General features: G+C 38.8%; 1 protein-coding gene across 2 annotated transcripts; it reads right to left on the reverse strand.

The window, feature by feature from the left end:
• Nucleotides 1-238: 238 nt before the first annotated feature.
• Nucleotides 239-10,845, reverse strand: LOC117471424 (RNA-binding protein with multiple splicing 2-like). Of its 2 annotated transcripts, none has more exons than XM_034116418.1 (8): nucleotides 10,342-10,845; nucleotides 7,586-7,663; nucleotides 6,215-6,253; nucleotides 5,901-5,990; nucleotides 4,773-4,923; nucleotides 3,945-4,093; nucleotides 2,222-2,294; nucleotides 239-1,303 (listed from the first exon to the last, which is right to left on the reverse strand). In XM_034116418.1, the coding sequence occupies exons 1-7, from the start codon at nucleotides 10,597-10,599 to the stop codon at nucleotides 2,229-2,231; spliced, it is 831 nt and encodes a 276-aa protein (XP_033972309.1). In that variant the 5' UTR covers nucleotides 10,600-10,845; the 3' UTR covers nucleotides 239-1,303; nucleotides 2,222-2,228. The 2 variants fall into 2 exon arrangements, with proteins under 2 accessions (XP_033972309.1, XP_033972311.1); XM_034116420.1 differs by having other exon boundaries at nucleotides 5,901-5,963; nucleotides 10,342-10,842.
• Nucleotides 10,846-17,801: the final 6,956 nt, after the last annotated feature.

Raw genomic sequence — 17,801 nt, forward strand, 5'->3', positions numbered from 1 at the left:
TTGAGCAGAGCGCCTTACCAGCTTATGAGGGCAGAGTGTGGAGGTCAGCATGATGCAAAATGACACTAATGCAATGGTGCATTACAAATGAAAAGTTGGCATGAATTATTGATGTCAACATCTGATGTGCACAGAATTCACTTCTTGGAGATAGCGTCCAGTGTCAGAGCGTTAGTTAACTTCAATTGGCCGCTGGCTGACTCGCCACATTGATGAATGACAGATGTCCAGAGAGAAATGCATTCACTTATTTTATTATTCATAAGATGGGAATATTTTTTACATCTTATGCACAGCAGATACAAAGACAAACATGTTTTTTTTTAAACCACAAACTAAATTCCTTCATCACTATTCCTGCTCTCCATTTCAAAATGGCCCCCAAGAAAAATCAACCTTTTACGTTTGTAGTCCAGTTTCACATTCTGAAAGATCGTTTTGCAGCAATCTCTTTAGCAGAATGGCACAAGCCACGTTCAGAATACTTCCATTTTTGACAGATTCCCATTTAAACAAATTGCACTTTTTTCTCTTTAAAACTACGTCAACAGGATTATAGGATCAAAAAGTAACACCAAAAACACAAGAGACGACTAAACATCCAACTTATACAGGTTCATTATTTTAGTTGCACAAAAATGCATAAATATACATTACGCAAAAAAGTACAGAAACATTTGTACTTTCCTTTGCTCAAATAATGAGACATTGATATGATCATAAGGACTGGGGTTGTCAGAACGTAGGGAAGCATTCACAATGCGATGCAAGCCATTTACACAACAGCCTAGCTTTCACAGAGGTAAGACCAAGGTTCTACAGGAAAACAAAACATTTAGCTGTCTAGGCCAAAAGGTAAAGCGGCAACACAAACACTAAGAAAATTAGGCTACACAGAACTCTGCGTTCTAAATTCATGCCAAAAGGACTAACATGCAATGACTCTTAATGCTTTAAGCCTCCCAGGAGCAGCGGTAACCCGTGGAAGGACTAGCTTAACAACAATTACTTCAATTAGTTAATTTTCCTCAGCAATTATGATCCATCGAGTTTGACTAGGCTTTGCATGAGTTTTTGTTTTTTTGAAGTGCTAAGATGGTACCGCCATAGTTGCCAAGGATAAGCTCAGATTGTCGACAGCAAGATGGTTTCAACTCAAACCCCCCCCAGAGATAATCGGGAGGAGATATAAATACTGTTTGTTTATAGTAATGCACACTTGTCCATTAAATAAACCTGATTAAATTAATGAAGAGCTCGGCAAACCTCACTTCAGCTGGACAAAGGTGTGGTTTCCAGAGGCCTGAAGGAAACAGAAAACAAGATTTAGTCTAACCACATCAATAAATCCATCATAAACAAAAACACTTAAAGACCAACAATGCTAGTTTGTTTGATACTCTACTTAAAGCCAATTTGTTTCCATTGAATTAACCAAGATTACTCAGGAGTATAGTGTTTTTTGGGGGGAATCCATTTAAGCAGCAGATTGATACTATTGCTATTAAAATGTTTAGTGTGCTGGTAAGTGTTTCATGGCTACAAGATGGTAAATGTTTAATTAACTCAAAATCTAAGCTGACTAAAGCTTTATGGTAATGAATGTACATTAACAAGTGAAACTCAAACAGGTTTTGAACAGAGGTCTATCTAATAGAGGAATACGTTATACAAATAAAAAAAGCTGCATTACAAAATTATGGAATATTGGCCTGGAAGAAAAAGGATAGTGGGGATCAACAATGTATCTAAAGCGCAATCTTATTCCTCTGACAGAGCTCAACTCTTGTCCAAAACAGTTAAAATGAGTCAGTGTTGCATTGGGTGACAAGTGCTTTCATTAGAATGAACACTGTAGTTTATTCTGCAAATTCGGATAACTGATAATATTACCCAATAAAAAAAAGGCACAATTTAATCCCGTTTGGGTAAAGTTTGATAAGATACGCAATAACTACAAATTAAAATACGTATTCATTTTACATCTTGAGGGGCTGCACACCAAAAGACGGGGTTGGATTTGTTGACAAGGCAATACCCTCCAACACCAAAGTTGTTAGTCATTTTAATTTATGTTTACTCATTCTGTAGTTTTCAGTCAAACATTGTGTAAGTCTCATTATGCAGGTTTCAGTTTGAACGACATCGGGTTAGCAGTTGGTAGATGGTGGGTGGGGGTTGGGAAAACTAAAAAAACACTATTGTTTCAAAGGTTACTCACTAAATATCTAACAAAACTGCCGGGACTTCCATCCAGGCTGGGAAGTCTCAGAGGGAGTAGGGTACCAGCGCATCTGAAAAAAAAACGCAAACGTATTTATGTACAGCAGACCAAACCAAGCTTCAGTGTTACAATTCAGCAGATTAAACACACTTTGAATTTTACTTTTGAACAGTAGGTTTAGAAAGACTGTCCCTTTAAGCCCTGGTCAGAGAAGCCATGGGAATGGGGGTCATGTAGCTGCTCATTGAGGACAATAGTCCTTGAGTAATTAACAGGCACGGAAATGTGGAGCGTCAAACCTCTCCATGTGTTAAACATTTCGACGGGGTAAGAGCTGGTACCTTTCCATACCTATGAATAAACCTGTGGCAGAATGAGGCCTCACATTTATACAAACTGAATTAAAAAAAGACGCAGGCCACAATAGATTTCCTAAACTAAGATTTACTAAACACTTACTGCCGTGTCATACAGTCAAACTAATAAAGCCAAGAGTCAGTGGAAAGAGAACAGGGCATTCAGGGATCCTTCACCAGATTGCAATTAAAAAGGCTTTTCCCCTTTGTGTGGCTACAGTCAGCTTGCGTTCCAAAAGAAACGTGGACAGTAAGTTGGCACCTCCAGAGAAGGCCATCAGGTCCGACAATTTCTCTAAGCAAATACCTCGCATTCCTCCGCCTCTTATGCCCGACAAAATGGTCCATGTAATAGCTGCCTACTTTGCAGTGTTGCACTCCCCCTGTGCTCTTACATTGCTGCAGGAAGTTAGATCACAATGAACTTTAAATGACCCAACAAGGGAAATATTTTCCATTGCTATTGTTACCAAAAGCCCTGCCCACTGCTTTGTAGTTTGCTGCATTTAGACTGCGATTATCTTGGAAAGTAAACACTTTGTACACCTATGTTGTATGTTCTAACTTTCAGCAGCATGACCCTTTAATACAATGTTTAACATTTATTTTGCAAACCAGATCCAAATCATGAATTTCAAATGTTTTGAATTGATTTTCTAAATGCAAATCAGGTATTAAACTCCATCTCCATTAAGGTAAAATGTGTACCTCTCTTAAACAATCCTACTTTAGTGGTCCACACTGTAGTGCAGACCAAAACATTGGTATTTTACAAGTGAGCATCAGTTTTATCCTGACGCACACAGATGGGACAGTGATGAACAAAGCTCCATTAAAGGCTACATTCATCCCGCCAAGTCTGAGGTTTGGGCCAAACACAACCAGATGACTAAACACAAAGAGGGGTTTAAAGCAAATGTGTGGTATTCTAAGGTTATCATACATCAAAGAATATACACAACACAACACATCACTGATAGCAGGACGGCAGTCAAGATGTTTTCCATTTCTAAATGACAAATCTTTTTATTACTATATAACTCAGGGTTTTGTGATATTTAGACTGTGCACATGTTTTGCAGAAAGCAGTGATCTGAAGACTTGCTATCTGGGTTGTATTCAGCAGGACCATCCTTGGTGCTGTAATACTTGAGAGGATAACTGTATGGTTTCAAGAATCTGAAGATCTGCTTTTAACAGCACCATGCTGTCAAGTTTTAATTTGCAGGGGTGCATCTTTAAACATCTCATTTTAAGTTGAAGGATTTGGGTTGTACCCAGTTCTACACGAGATGTATTGTGAGACCTGAACGTCTACTAGAGGAAGAAGGAAGAAGAGAAACACACACTGGTTGGTCCCTCACCTGGGCGTGGAGGGCTGCAGCAGCGGCAGCGGCCGCTGGGTAACTAAAGGCTGCATGAGGGAGACCTGGGGCCATCTCCGTGGTGTACAGGGGGTAAGGAGTCCAGGCATCTGGAGATGCTGGGATCAGTGCTGCTCCCGTCAGATCATCTGAGGAAGTACAGGGCGGGAGCAAACAAAAGCTGACTGACCTACTCTTGAACATACAGGCTTGCATCTTGTGAGCAATAAAAACAGAAGCTAAAAATGTAAACAAGAATGAAAGTGTGTCATTGCTGCAAAAGTTTGGTTACTTTGTCAAAATAGGACTTTAAGCTTTATTACCGACAAATCTAGTAGTAATAACTTGACCTGTCACTAGGATAACAACCCTGAAGAGGTGCACTCTTTAGCTTCCAAATTGTTTCTATGTGGAGCACGCCAACATCAATTTGATAATAGTTAATAGACCTGCCGATCTCCCTTTGCACAGTGTAATAAAGCGTTCTGCTTTTTGCCACTATGAAATCTGGTCTGAATGTAGCTTGAGACTTTAATGAACCATCACCTGTCCAATACTAAAAAATGAACCGTTGTTTTAGGTAAGGGTCCCTGTGAGAGTTTTTCAAAAGTTACAGAAGCAAAGCGGGCGTCTTAAGAGTCGAGATGACACATGCATGTGGTGGTGAGTTAGTCCTTAATTAGTAAGATACTGTTTTAATTTCTGCCCATTTGTCTTTAATACCACAATATTCTGAGACAGATTTTAAAAAAGGGTAATTGAGTATACTGGCATTGCCAAGGTGAGAGTGGATGAGAGAGCCTAGAGTGGTGCAGCCGTACAACTTACATGGGTCCCGTGCAATGAAGTGTGCTCCTAGAGCAGGGTGGATATTTGTGGGGTTCGGTGTGGCCATCAGCTTACTCTTTGCCATCTTCGTGTTGGCTTTAGCAAACTCTAAGCGCAGGGTCTGGGGACTTTCGGGGTCAAAACGGATACCCTGGGGGAGAGACGGAGGAGGGGGACATAGTATCGTAAGGGAGGTGGGCTGAGTTTGAGGGGCTGAAACTCTGTAGTCTCACATGGCCTCCTTTCCTAAAGCCGTGTTTCAATACTCGGGATGTATCCTTCAAGCTTCCCTTGAGCTACACATTGTTCTATCCTCCGGTGGCATAGTCAAAATAACTGACTGCTTTCTCTGAACTTAAACTGTTCATTAAAAGGTTTTGTCATAAAAGAGGAGAACAAAAGGGCAGGCTGAAGGATACTCTCTTGAAGTATTTCAACATGAGTGCATCTCTTTTTCCTCCTGACAAAATCAAGAGCCCATGCGTCTGAAGAGGAGCCAGGAGGAGAGGGAGAGGAGGAAACGGGCCGGGACTTTTGAGAGTAAATCCTTTTAGGGGGTTGAACCCTGCTTGTGTTCTTGTGCCCTAAGCGTTGTGCCCACATGCAGGTGAGTAGTTTTTTCGGTGTTTGTGTTTGTGTGTGTGAGACTGCTGGTGTGTCTAAGATGCTGGTGATGCTCATAAGAAACTATGAGAGAGAAGTGTTAGATATTGCCAGATACGTGGGCTACTGAGTGACAAAATAAGAGGTTACACTACTGAAGATGTGTCCAAATAACACTACACATGTGTCTATGGAACAAGTATTACAGTAAAGCAGTGATGTGCAAAATGAGGAAAGCTATACCAGACTAAGAAGGGATGTGTATCAAGGTCAAAGTAAACTACCGTAAGTCTACGGGATTCTGGCCTCTTTCCAAAAATGGCCCTGCCATTGAATTATAAAAGACAAAATGGGTTGACTTTTGAAAATCTTTTGTAGGAAGGAGTTGTTAAAGCTCCCAATGTTTTTGTCTAGAATCAAGCAAAGGTTAGAAAACAACTCGAAGACAAAAGCAACACATGTAAAAACAGGGGTGAAATACAACAGACCAAGAGAGGAATTGGATAAAAACAGGGCTATGCTTACATTCAGAGCATTTTTCGCAGCTTCAGCTCCAGAACGACTGTCGAAGGTAACAAACCCGACAGGCTGGAAGGCAAAAAGGGAAGAAACACACTGAGAGCTGACATCATTAGAAGAGCACCTTAACATGCAAGAACCTGCATTTTTCAAATGTCACATTAGATATTAATATACATAATAGAAAATAAATCATGCATCAAACAAATCAGCTAAACAGTCCTGAGGTAATGTTAAAGTTAAAGAGCATGACTGGACATTTGTTTAGTATTTTAGTACAGCATTAAAGCAATTCCTTCTACTGATGGAAGGCCTCTCACCTGTTTTGATGTTAACTTAATCAGTGACCCTTCATAACCCTGCGGGGAAGAAAGATAGCCAATTATCCACCCTGGAGTCACATGCAGGAAGTCAGGCATGAACACTTCTCGCTACATCAAGAGGAACCTGCTTGTATTCACCGTCAGTTTGAGCTCAACAGAAGACCATCACGGGTCCTTTTGTGATAGTGTTGTACTTACATTTGATGTGATCAAATGGATGGAAACAAGTACATTTCATACAAAACTAATTTATTTGACTGCAAATACCATTTTAATATCATGAAAACTAAAAAAGAAATTAAGAACATTTTTTTTAAGGGGAGATTCTCTCTTATGAAGGAGTTTAGCCATAGATTAGACATGAATTGTAAAAGAAATCCACTGGTTTTAAACCAGGTTAAAAACAGCACAAGTGTTGGTCAAAACAGGAACAGATTCCTGAGAAATGAAGGGGAATGTTGCGTAAGCAGAGTATTGATAAATGGGATCTCTCCTGATCCTGATTTACAGCCATGGATAAACAACTTTCACTGGCTGTCATAAATCTTTAGAAACAATCCAAACCAGATTTAGCTTCAGTTATCCAGACACAAACAAGAGGTAGAATACAAGCAATATTGAAAGGTTTCTCTCTAAAATAAACTAAAGCGTTTTAATTTGTATAATCTGTATCCCTATTTGCACACAATGTTAGCCATCTACAGACGCAAAGGACAAAAAGTAAATGAGTGTTACAACAACTTGTGTAAACAAAACATTTAAGTGGTTTCACAATGTCTGAATGTTACGTGAGGAAATAAATAAAGTTTCACTACACGGTGGGCAAGCTGGGTCACGGAGAGGGTTTGTTGGCCAATCGCAAGGGCTACTCATTTACACATTCCACAAGATCATCCATGTGCGAGGGATACCACTTCCAATTTGGTTAGTTAGGACACGGGTGGGAGGGGAGTTTATGGAACTGGAGTCCAGTCAACAACAGAGCAATGGACAAACAATGATGTGGCCTCATTTCCATATATGCAAATATCTGGACGTCCATAAACAGAGGGGTTTGTTTGATTTCAAAAGGAGCTCTGATTAACTTTTTTTACAGTGTGCGCAACAGGCAGTAATATAACTGCATCATTAAAAGTGGTCTTAAAAGAATATCCTGCACAACGGAAAACAGTTGCCTCCTCAATAATAACAAATGTTTAAACTTTTCCTTCTCCGTGTGCAGATAATCCTTTTAAAAAAAAAACGTTCCTAAATCCTCTCCAGCCCTTCAAAAACATCAGCCTTGCTTTACTTGTAAGGGTAAGGTACTTGAGATGTCCCTTACACAACCTGTATAACACCCAGAACAAAACTCATGTTGTTACTTACCTTAAAGGGTCTGAAGAGAAGGTAAAGCTCCCGTGGTTTAATGTCCACTGGAAGGCCACTGACAAACAGTGTTCGCACCTGCAAAAAGAAAAGCAAAATGTACATTTGTCAGCTGGAAGCAAAACATCTTAATATTCTGTGTATCTTTTATTGGTGTCTTTATTCTCTAAAGACTTTAAACTGTGAGCTGCAATTTATATATTAAAAAGCTCCATTAATAACCAACACTTATGGATGGATATGTGTTAATGGAAATGAATTTGCAGTCTATGTTAATGGCATGATTTCTGGGAAAAGGATAAACCAAACATGTTTTAAGACTGACTTTTTAGAAAGTAACTGCATTCAAAACAAGAACCTACTTAGACTTATGCTTTTGTTGGCTGCATATTTTATTTTGTATACATAAGACCTGATAAAAACTAGGTATTTTAACAATTCGTTTTTTATATATATTTTTTTAGAACAATGGGTTTATTTTGCTTTGCAACACCAGTTTGAGTATAAAACCGTTTTAAATGCCTGAACATGAAAAAAGAAAAGTAAAACAATGCAACATTTCTTTAATGTTTTGTAATCCCGTATACATTTACCTTGCTCTATATTCCCACTAAGACTTCCTGTTTAGCTTGGCCAACTATGCTTGCATGTTGTGCATGTCACCTTGTGTGCCCAACTGTCTAGCTAATGGCCGCGGCTCTTCACTGCACATAAAACAAGCGGAGTTGTGGCATAAACTTGAACGGCCTCCTGTTCCCTCCCAGGTCAACACAGTTAGCCTTATCAGAGACTTTGTTTGTGCCGTTAGCACTGTTAGCTGCTAGCCACCAGTTCAGCCTTCTTCAAGTCGAGAGCGGTGTGGAGGCAATCCCAGCCGAGAATCTCAATCATAGATATGCTTTAAGTTTGAGCCTCAAAAAAGATGGAAAATTCCCTCCAAGATGTGCGACGAGCAGCTCCATAGCCTGTCCTTTTACTATTCTTTTAACCATCTCTCGACCCTTAGATTTATCAAGTGACCCCTTGGCTGGATTCTGACCCACAGATTGGGAACCACTCCTTTAAGAGGATTTTAAGTATGTCTCAGATCTTATCAATTGTCTTTAAATCCAACCTGTGATCCTCAAGCATGTTACGAGCTAAAAGGATAAACCTAAGAGGGTCTTCATCCTGATAGGAAACCCTGGAATGGCACTGAACAGACATTGAGAACTGATGTAGTGTACAGTGCGGAGTGGCCGGGGAAATAAACAGTGTAGTGCGGGGCCCATTAGTTCCCAGCCGGTGGGGAGGCCCTCACTACAATGGGGCTGCCAGACGAACAGCACTGGACAACAGTGCACAGCGTGACACCATTTCCTTCCTCTGACCTGCGGCCCCCGCCCTCCGGCATTTTTCAGGTGCCGCACAGCAGCAATTCTCAGCCCTCTACAGCTCAGCACACACAGCGACTGAAGGCCGGCTCAGCGGGACACAAACTCAATGGAGATGTTTTAATTCATCCATCAGCTTCTCATTGACTGAGTGTATGAACCTGAAACGTACTGTATTGTTCACAACATCTGAAATGCATCAGTTACAAGGGGGTTTATTTAGGAATAATAAAGGACGACTGATGACTGACAAGATTCTTTATCTTGATTTACCACGTCTCTAAACAAACATTTTAGGGTCCCAAATACATTTCTGGCCCGTTTGTTTAATCTTTGCTCTTAACTACAAGGAGACAAAATACAAAAGGACATTAGGCTAATAACAGTCAAGAGGCCACATGTGGCTTTGTTGTAAGATAATGGGAACAAAGGAGGACCAACAAAAGGCCCTCCACTCCCCTCAGTGTGTCTCCATAAGGAGTCATTAAAGAGGAAACATAGATGGCCACACAGACTTCAAGAGTGGCAGCGGTTAAACAAAACATTTGAGTTCAATTAATTAGATCAATCTCAACAATTATTACTCAGATAAAAATAAAATAAAAAGGACATTTGTATTAATTTAGACCTACCAAAAAGATGTAATGCAACAGTTGTGACATTTATTTAAGGTTACAGTTTCATGATGACCTCTTCTCAAATATATTGAAACCTGCAGCATTGGTGTGACCATCTTCTATTTGCAAACAAAAATGTCCCTTGAAAAAAAAACCTGATGCTCAGGAAAAGTAAAGAAAAAAAGTGCCATCATTGGGAAATTAGGAGAGTCCATAGGTATATATTTTGTAAATGCAGACGGACTGATGTCAACCATTTAAAGCGCGTTTTAAAAAATACAATATAGGCCTTAATATTAACCCACGTTTTAAGGCAACATAAATCCTCTACCTTTTTTGACACAAAGAAACACTTTTAAGTGAAATTGGGTATTGAATAAAACAATAAAAGAAAGGAAAACAAATAAAGGGTTAAGAGCCCAATTGATTCATTTGCTGTATAGGCGAATCATTACGCACCTGGTGAAATAAATCAGTAAAAAAAGAAGATGCGTCACAAAAAGTTACAGGAATTGGCAAGTTTAAATAACGTTTGTATTATTTATAAAACAGATATTATTAAACAATGCGGTAACTTCCACTGGAAGTGGTTTCGCCCCTTTAAATCGCGCCTGCCTTACTTCCTTCCAAAATGACACAGAAGAGCGAAAAGCCACGATAAAGTTGTAATTTCAGCCAACACACAACTAAGAAAAAGTAACAGCTGTGCCCTAAAGGGTCCCCAAAGTCCGGAGCTGCGGAGATATTAAACTTTGTGTAAACTCACCTCCTCTTCGATGGAAACATTGTTGTTGGGCTCTGCGTCAGCCTTGATACTCATGTCGGCGGAGGCTTCAACTGCTGCTGCACTCAGTATCAAGTCTTTCCTCGTCGAGTGATATTTCCCCCAAGTGCGGCTGAAGCTGCAGTGAAAGTCCTGGTGGCTTTTGAACTTAGGGAGAGAAGATGTGCCGAGGTGAAGTCGTGCAGACGAGGACGGAGAAGTATCCGAGGATATCTTAGAAGTATTGCGAGAGAGAATCATTCATAAAAGGTAGGAAAAGGAAAGAAAAGAAATACAGACACGCGCTAAACTAAAGGTGAGAAGGTGGTTTTGTGCTCCGTGTGTGAGGGTGAAAGATAGTGGGAAAGAAGTGCGCGTAAAAAACAGAAAGCCTCTGCGCTCACATCAATGCCCTCAACAGTGGGATTGTGCGGAGGAAGAACAAGTAGGCTAAACTTTTCTCATTGGAGCGCGTCTCTCTCTCCTCCTGTCTCCCTCTCTCTATCATCCACCTCCTCCTCCTGCTTTTCAATTAGGTCATCAATTATGTTGGAGTCTGCTGTGAGCCGTAATCAGGCTGCAGATCCGCCTCAGCTGCTGCAGGAGACCCGGCCCCTCCGCGCCGCATCACCGTTACTATGGGACCCGGGCAGCCAATGGTAGTTTATCACATTTATATTGGCCTAAAGTAATACAATATTATCATTATTATTAATTAATGGAACTTTTTTTTGTTTCATTTTCTGTTTGAATCTGTCGCCTTCAACTTACTTAACACCCCCCAAAAAATAAAAAAACAAACTGATAATAGGTGTCTACCCCAGAATTAAATATATAGAAACAATGTTTCATATTACTGGATCTTCTACTGTTTCTGTGACAGTATGGCACCACACTGACAAAAACTTTAATTTATTTCAATGTATTTTATTGTTTACATCTGTGGTAAAACCCACTTAATAAACACAAATGTAAGGGCTATTTTAAGAGTATTTTAAGTCAACTCAAATCTATTTTTTTACGTGACACATTTCACTACAGGTTAAAGGCCTTTGGCCTTCATAAATAAACATGCATTTACATATAGGATTATGATTTATTGTTGTTGTGTAGTTATGTCTAACATCGTGCACTAGTACTGCACTGTTCCAGTATATCAGAGATAAAACATTTTTTATTTACATTTCGTTTTTTGCTTTATAATGTAAAACAGCTATCTTAGGAGAGTCGTAATTTAACCCTTTTTTATGCTGAAGAAAATATTTAATCACAAACACACACTGTGTTTTGATGTTTTTTTTTTGCCAATTAATACATAAACTGATGAGCCTTGTTTACATAATTACCTCTTTATTTGTGCAAAATCCTAAATTAAATAATAATGATAAAAATGATAATAATAAATCATGCCTTTATGTTTTAATGATGTGGCTGATAAGAGTGGCGTGGGTGGACAAGAGTCCGTGTTGTGTATTAAGGCTCGGCCCTGGACGTGAGCCCAGCATGCATTGCGTTTCCTCACAACAAAACAGCTACAGAGGCCACAGAGTTTCCTGACTTTGTATAGGAACACAATCAGGCCTGCAGGGCGAGGAGGGGGGGCCCTGTGGACCGACGTTTTCTCACTGTATTTCTTGTGATCTAAAAATAGGGGAACCGTGCTGTGTTTCCAGTGTGTTTCTGTATTGAACTCAGGTGGTGAATGTGCTGTCTATAGATATTTCATCACTTCATGAGAGGAGATATAAACAGATGTAAAGAAAAAGGCAATGCGGACATAGAAGACAATAAACAGTTTTAAGCTCATAGTATTTCAATGAACCAGCATAAGATGTACATTAGGACAAAGCATTGGCTACGTGTATAAACAGTTGATCTAAAACAAATTGAATTAATCCATTAACTACAGGGAATTAATCTTACTTGTTCCTTTGATAATTTATTAATAATTTAAGTATTTATTTTAAAAGCTAAATAAATAACTAAAAAGCCAAATATCTACTGGCTTCTCAAAATAATATATTTACTGCTTCTCTGTTTCTTTTAAAAATGTAATATCTTTTAAATATGGCCTGTTATCCAGACAAAAAAGCAAATCTTTACAAAACGATTTCATAGATTAGTGAGTTCATTAATTTGAGAAATAATCAGCATGTTTATCAATATTAGTTGCATCCCAACATAAAATGATGGGCAAATGGCTTTCCATTATTGATTTTTTCACCATTTTAAAATAACACACAACTCCAAATGATTTAAGGAGACAGACGCTCATTCAATGTAGGAAATCATCAATAGATTTAAATAAAAAATGAGCTCTGTATGACTGATTTGTGTGTATGTTGAAGGATAAGGGGACGCTACAGGCCTCTGTAAGGGCCGGTATGTGGGTGTGACCGTGACGATGATGATGTTGTTTTAACCGTTGACTGGATGCACTCCAGGCTTCATGTCATCATTAACATTGTTTTATGTGAATATTTTTCTTGTATGATTCTGGTATGTTGTTATGTGTTATGTTAAAGTCTTTGTGTGTTATATTTCACCTGACTGCAAGACACATTTCTCCTTAGGGTACAATATGAAATTAAAAGTAAAATACAGATCGACATCTCGTAATCCAGAACAAAGGTCTGTAGAGATCTGGCTTCTGCTTCAGTCAGCAGCTGCAGTACACTTGACTTTAGAGAATTTGTTTTATGGAACAACATATATTACGCTCTGTTTGTCATTGTAGCAACACTTGCTGCCTATGAAATATTGACTGTGCTGCTGAGTGTTCATTAATGTATTCATCACTAGTCTGTACAGTCTGTACTCTGAGGTTTTAATGCATAGGAGCCTCACGATTCAGGTCTTATTACAGTAAAATTCATTCACTTGTCTTACATTCACTTAAAGAAGACACAGATTGTCCGGGCTGATTGCTACATGTTTTTGTTTTTTTTATATCATGAGATCCTAAGGAAAGACTTCCTTGAAACATCAGCAGATTATTTATGCCAAAACAAAATATGAATGTTAGAAATTAACATTCATATTTTGAAAAATGATATCTCTTATATATTCCAACTAAGGCCCCAGTTGTGCAATGACCTGCAGGTCACTATTTCATTATTTCAGTGCTGTTTGCTTATCCTTGTTGAATTTTTCACAATATTATATTAACCATGTGCTTATTGTTTTTTAATTGAATGTAAAGCAGATTGTAGGTTTTCTTTCAAGCATTTAATAAATATAGCAATTATTATTTATAAAATCAATACATTTATAATTTAAAGCACTTTTTCCATCCTTGGCAGCCTTAGAAAACGTGTTTTTGATGTCTAGGTTGTGCTTTGTGTTTTCTCTCCCTTCCTCTTTCTTTACTTTTTCCCACAAATCTTTAATTCAGATGCTGTGGTTGGAAAACTTTGACCATTGCTACACAAAGGGTTAAAAAGCAAAAAACAAGTCAATGTTGCTCTGAGCCTTTTAAGCCCAAAGATGTCACTGCCACCTCACAGCCAAAGATAGCTTTGTGAAGATGTGGTGCGCACACAATATCTTATTCATACGTCTCTTCGGTTGGATTTAAAGGAATGCTTGACGTAGTTGGGAGCTAAATTCACAGACCTATTCCCTAAGTGTTGGCATAGAGCCTTTACATAATTGAATGCTGAGAATTTTATAGTTTAAATTATCAAGAGATGTTTCTTTTTTAAACTGAATGGATTTCTTCAGAACCTCACTGGACTTATATGATTCAAATGGCTGCTGCTTCTTATTAATTGAAGAAACGTACTTCTGCTTTTACATCACAACTATTCCAACGTCTCAAAAGGTTACGTTGCCAGTATGAAAATACTGAAGATGTTGGTAGGACTGAACATTGTCATTCCAGGAAGATGTATTTTCTTTTGTAGGCACTTTTTAAACCAAATTAGATAACAGTCTTTGTCAGTGGCTCCCAGCATTTTTGGATTACGACCCCTTAACGCAAACAAAATGTCCCTTGTGACCCCATTTCAAAGGTTGAATCTTTCCATGGGCAAATAATGATTTCCCCTTCTGAGATTGCTTGATTTTAAATTGTTTAGAGGCAGGATGAAGTGAAACTTTCTAGTGTTTAAAAAATATAAATAGTAGAAGACAAAGATCAGAGGAAATCTTAAAACAAAAACAAGATGTTTTAAATTCACTTTGTTTTTGTTTTAAGCTTTCCTAACTACCAATCTGCTTATGTTGTTTTGCATTTACATTTTGAGAATAATACATATTACTGTGCAAAAGCAATGTCCAATCCATTGATTTGTTCTTTTTAATCCTTCATTCATATCTCACTGTCACCTGCTAGAAAGTGGCTCTGGTCTTGGCCTTGAAAAAAGGTTTTTAGCTTCAATCAGAAGCTTAAGCATAATATAATACGATTTTAACAGCATTAAAGCTACTTAAGAGAAAATAAAACCGGATGTTAAGGAGTTAATAGGATTGTGAGCATTACCAAAAAAACTATATGTTTCACTGAATTAGCCTTCTTTGTATTCGCGAGATAATCCAAACAGTTCAGAAGCATTAAATCAGATTTCCCCCACTCTCTTTCCTCCCGCAAACACCTGACAGAAACCGCGACTGTAGCGCTCAGAGGCTCTGGATAAGCCCTCATGTTTTATTTGCGAAAAGCGGCCCCATTGTCCCATAAGTCACCTCGCACAGCACTCTTCTGCTTCACGCCACACTGAGCCTGTCCTACTGCGTTAGCATCACCCGCTGCTAAAGCACTTAGCCTGTGTTCTGCGTGTCCTCTGTGGTACAGCCAAACATCCATTTGGAGGTCCTAGGAAACTTTGTAGCTTTTCCACCCACACACTGAGCGAGGGAGGCGCGGGGCATTTGTGACGTTTCGTGAATACTTTGTCCAATAAATAGCCCTCTTCACGAATACATTATAATCACGGACATGTAGTTGCAGCCCAAACAGCATGATGGGAATGACATTTGGTTCTGTCAACTGAAGGGTTTTATTGAGATAGTCTTAACCAATAATATCTGTAATACCCTATTAGCAAGCGATAGCACCAGTTATCCATTTGGTTGCGACATTTTATCTGTTGCCCTTTTTTTCTAACACTTGTCAGACATTGTCACACCTGCTGTGAGAGCCAACAAGGACAGAAGGAGGCCGGAGAAACGTCTGCTGGAAATCAATCGAACACTGCACTGATGATACATGCATCAAACACAGCCCTCTTTGTTTTGTTGGTAAAAAATATATATTTAAATCTTAACGCCATCTGTGTCACAGATGTAAGAGAATTTCCACTTAAGTGAGTTTAGAGGAATTTCAGATTGGAGACAGTTGTTCCAGCAGATGACATTAATAACAATTTAATGCTTGGCTTTTATTTCATGTTGCAGCTGCACCCAAAAGGAGTTCACAGCTGCCGTTTTCCATCAGCTCGTTGTAGTAGACACAGTTATTAAGGAGGAACTTTCACATATTTAATGGTTGATTGTGAACAAAAAGGAGAAATTTGAAAATAACTTGTTTCATAAACAGACGGTTGTTCGATTCACAACACAAGCCTTTGAGCCTTATTTAAGCTATTGTTTCAACGCGTACATTACCAATAGCCAAACTAGCCTTAACCATGACCAATAGCTTTCTACCTGTTTATTGGCTAATTGGGCATTTAAGTAGTATTTTGGCGACTGGGAAAAAACAGACATAATCCATCTAGTATACATTAGAAAATGATATACTCCTGTAAGCTATCCAGCTAGGGGCAACATTAGCATTCACCTGGAGGTTTCTAGCCTCCTGTCGAAAAGTCCAATATTCACTCACCTTTTAGCTTGGTCTCAGTCTCTGTTCACTCCTGAAGGGTATCTGGCTCCTCGGCTGTAAAATGTTTGGTTTTCCTCACCAACAGCTAACTTTGTGGGTCAGGTGCTTTGTCTGCTGTTCGATGCTAAACATGGAGGCTACTTAGAGTTTATCTGAGCTGGTTTACTGAAACACAACAAATGTTATTAATGTGAGCAATGAGACATTCAGAACCAACTAATTAGCTAAAAACATTTAAGGGATATTTTTTTATTTATATGTTGACAAATGTTAAGGTTGTTGTTTATAGGCATTTTGGGAACTACGTTTGTTTACTTTCTTGCCTAAAGTTAGGTAAGAAAAGCGACACCACTCATGTTTGTTAGCTTAAGCTAGCAGGTGATTAGCTTAGGTTAGCTTAGCTTAAAGACTGCAAACGATGGCAAAAACTGCTTTGTATCTTAATGACAGCTGGTTCCATTTGGGTTTTGCTTTGTGATGGAAGAAGAAAACATCACAAAACGTTCATGAACTGCTTTTGAGCTTTGGATACCAAAAAACCCCAACTATCCCATCCTTTATCAGCTGGAGGAGGAGTCATAACCTCTGAACAGCAGCAGGAGCAAACCATTTTCTTTCTGTATCACCTCCTTGTCCAGATGTTCACCACTGATCACATCTATCAGGCCACACTTTGAAAAAAAAAAGACTAAATAGTTCACAGCTTTACTGCAAAGGCCTCTGGCTGAAGGCTTCTCACTGACACTTGTAATGTAAACCGTAGAAGCAAGCTGTGTTTGTGTTTTGGACATCAACATTAATCATATAATAGAATACAAATATAAAAAGATCTTGGCTGTGTCAGAACTTAAAGAATTACAACAATAATATATTCATGATGTAGTTTGCCTTTATTTGTTGAGCACAGTAACCCCAGTTCATTGCCTCCACCTCTCCTGGATCTCAGGGCTGTTATGTTTTCTGCAATGACAACAAAGTCAGTGCCAGCAGTGACTGTGTTTATTGTTTCATACAAAGCAGAAAACAAAACTGAGCTCAAAAATGTTCCAAAAGGATTTGCCAGATCTACTACTGTGATATTGTGTTTAACATATTGTTTGCATCTCAGATAAGAAAACAAATACTTTTTTCTGGCAGTCTGTGCATCTCTACTTCTTTCTCACACATCATTTTTGAGTCTTGGAGAAACGACAGGCAGCAGATGATCTTGTTCCTGATCTTAGAACTGGTTGAAACAAACGTAATATCAAAGTGTTTCCTATTACACTCCCACTCTGAGCATTCCTAAATAGCGGAAATGCTGAAGAAACGACCCACTGGGACCATTTAAGTCATTTTCTCATGAAGTGAAACTGGCAGATAAAAAAGAAACTTCACTGAGATTTTCCTCAACATGGGAAAAACATGCAAAAAAAACTTTACTCAACAACATTCCTAAAGCCCTATTCATGAGAAATAGAAATACAAAAGTAATTACTTAGAGACATTTTAAGTGGCTAGGAACTAAACGAACACACCAAACCAGCTGATCTCTTCATATTTTAGAGGGGGTGTCGTATGAAACGCAAAGCAACTGTGAACTTGATGAAAATAAACACTTTCGCAACATCCTCCCTCAGCAATAAGGTCTTCACTT

Source organism: Trematomus bernacchii, unplaced genomic scaffold, assembly GCF_902827165.1.
Source record: "Trematomus bernacchii unplaced genomic scaffold, fTreBer1.1, whole genome shotgun sequence".
Classification (NCBI taxonomy): domain Eukaryota; kingdom Metazoa; phylum Chordata; class Actinopteri; order Perciformes; family Nototheniidae; genus Trematomus; species Trematomus bernacchii.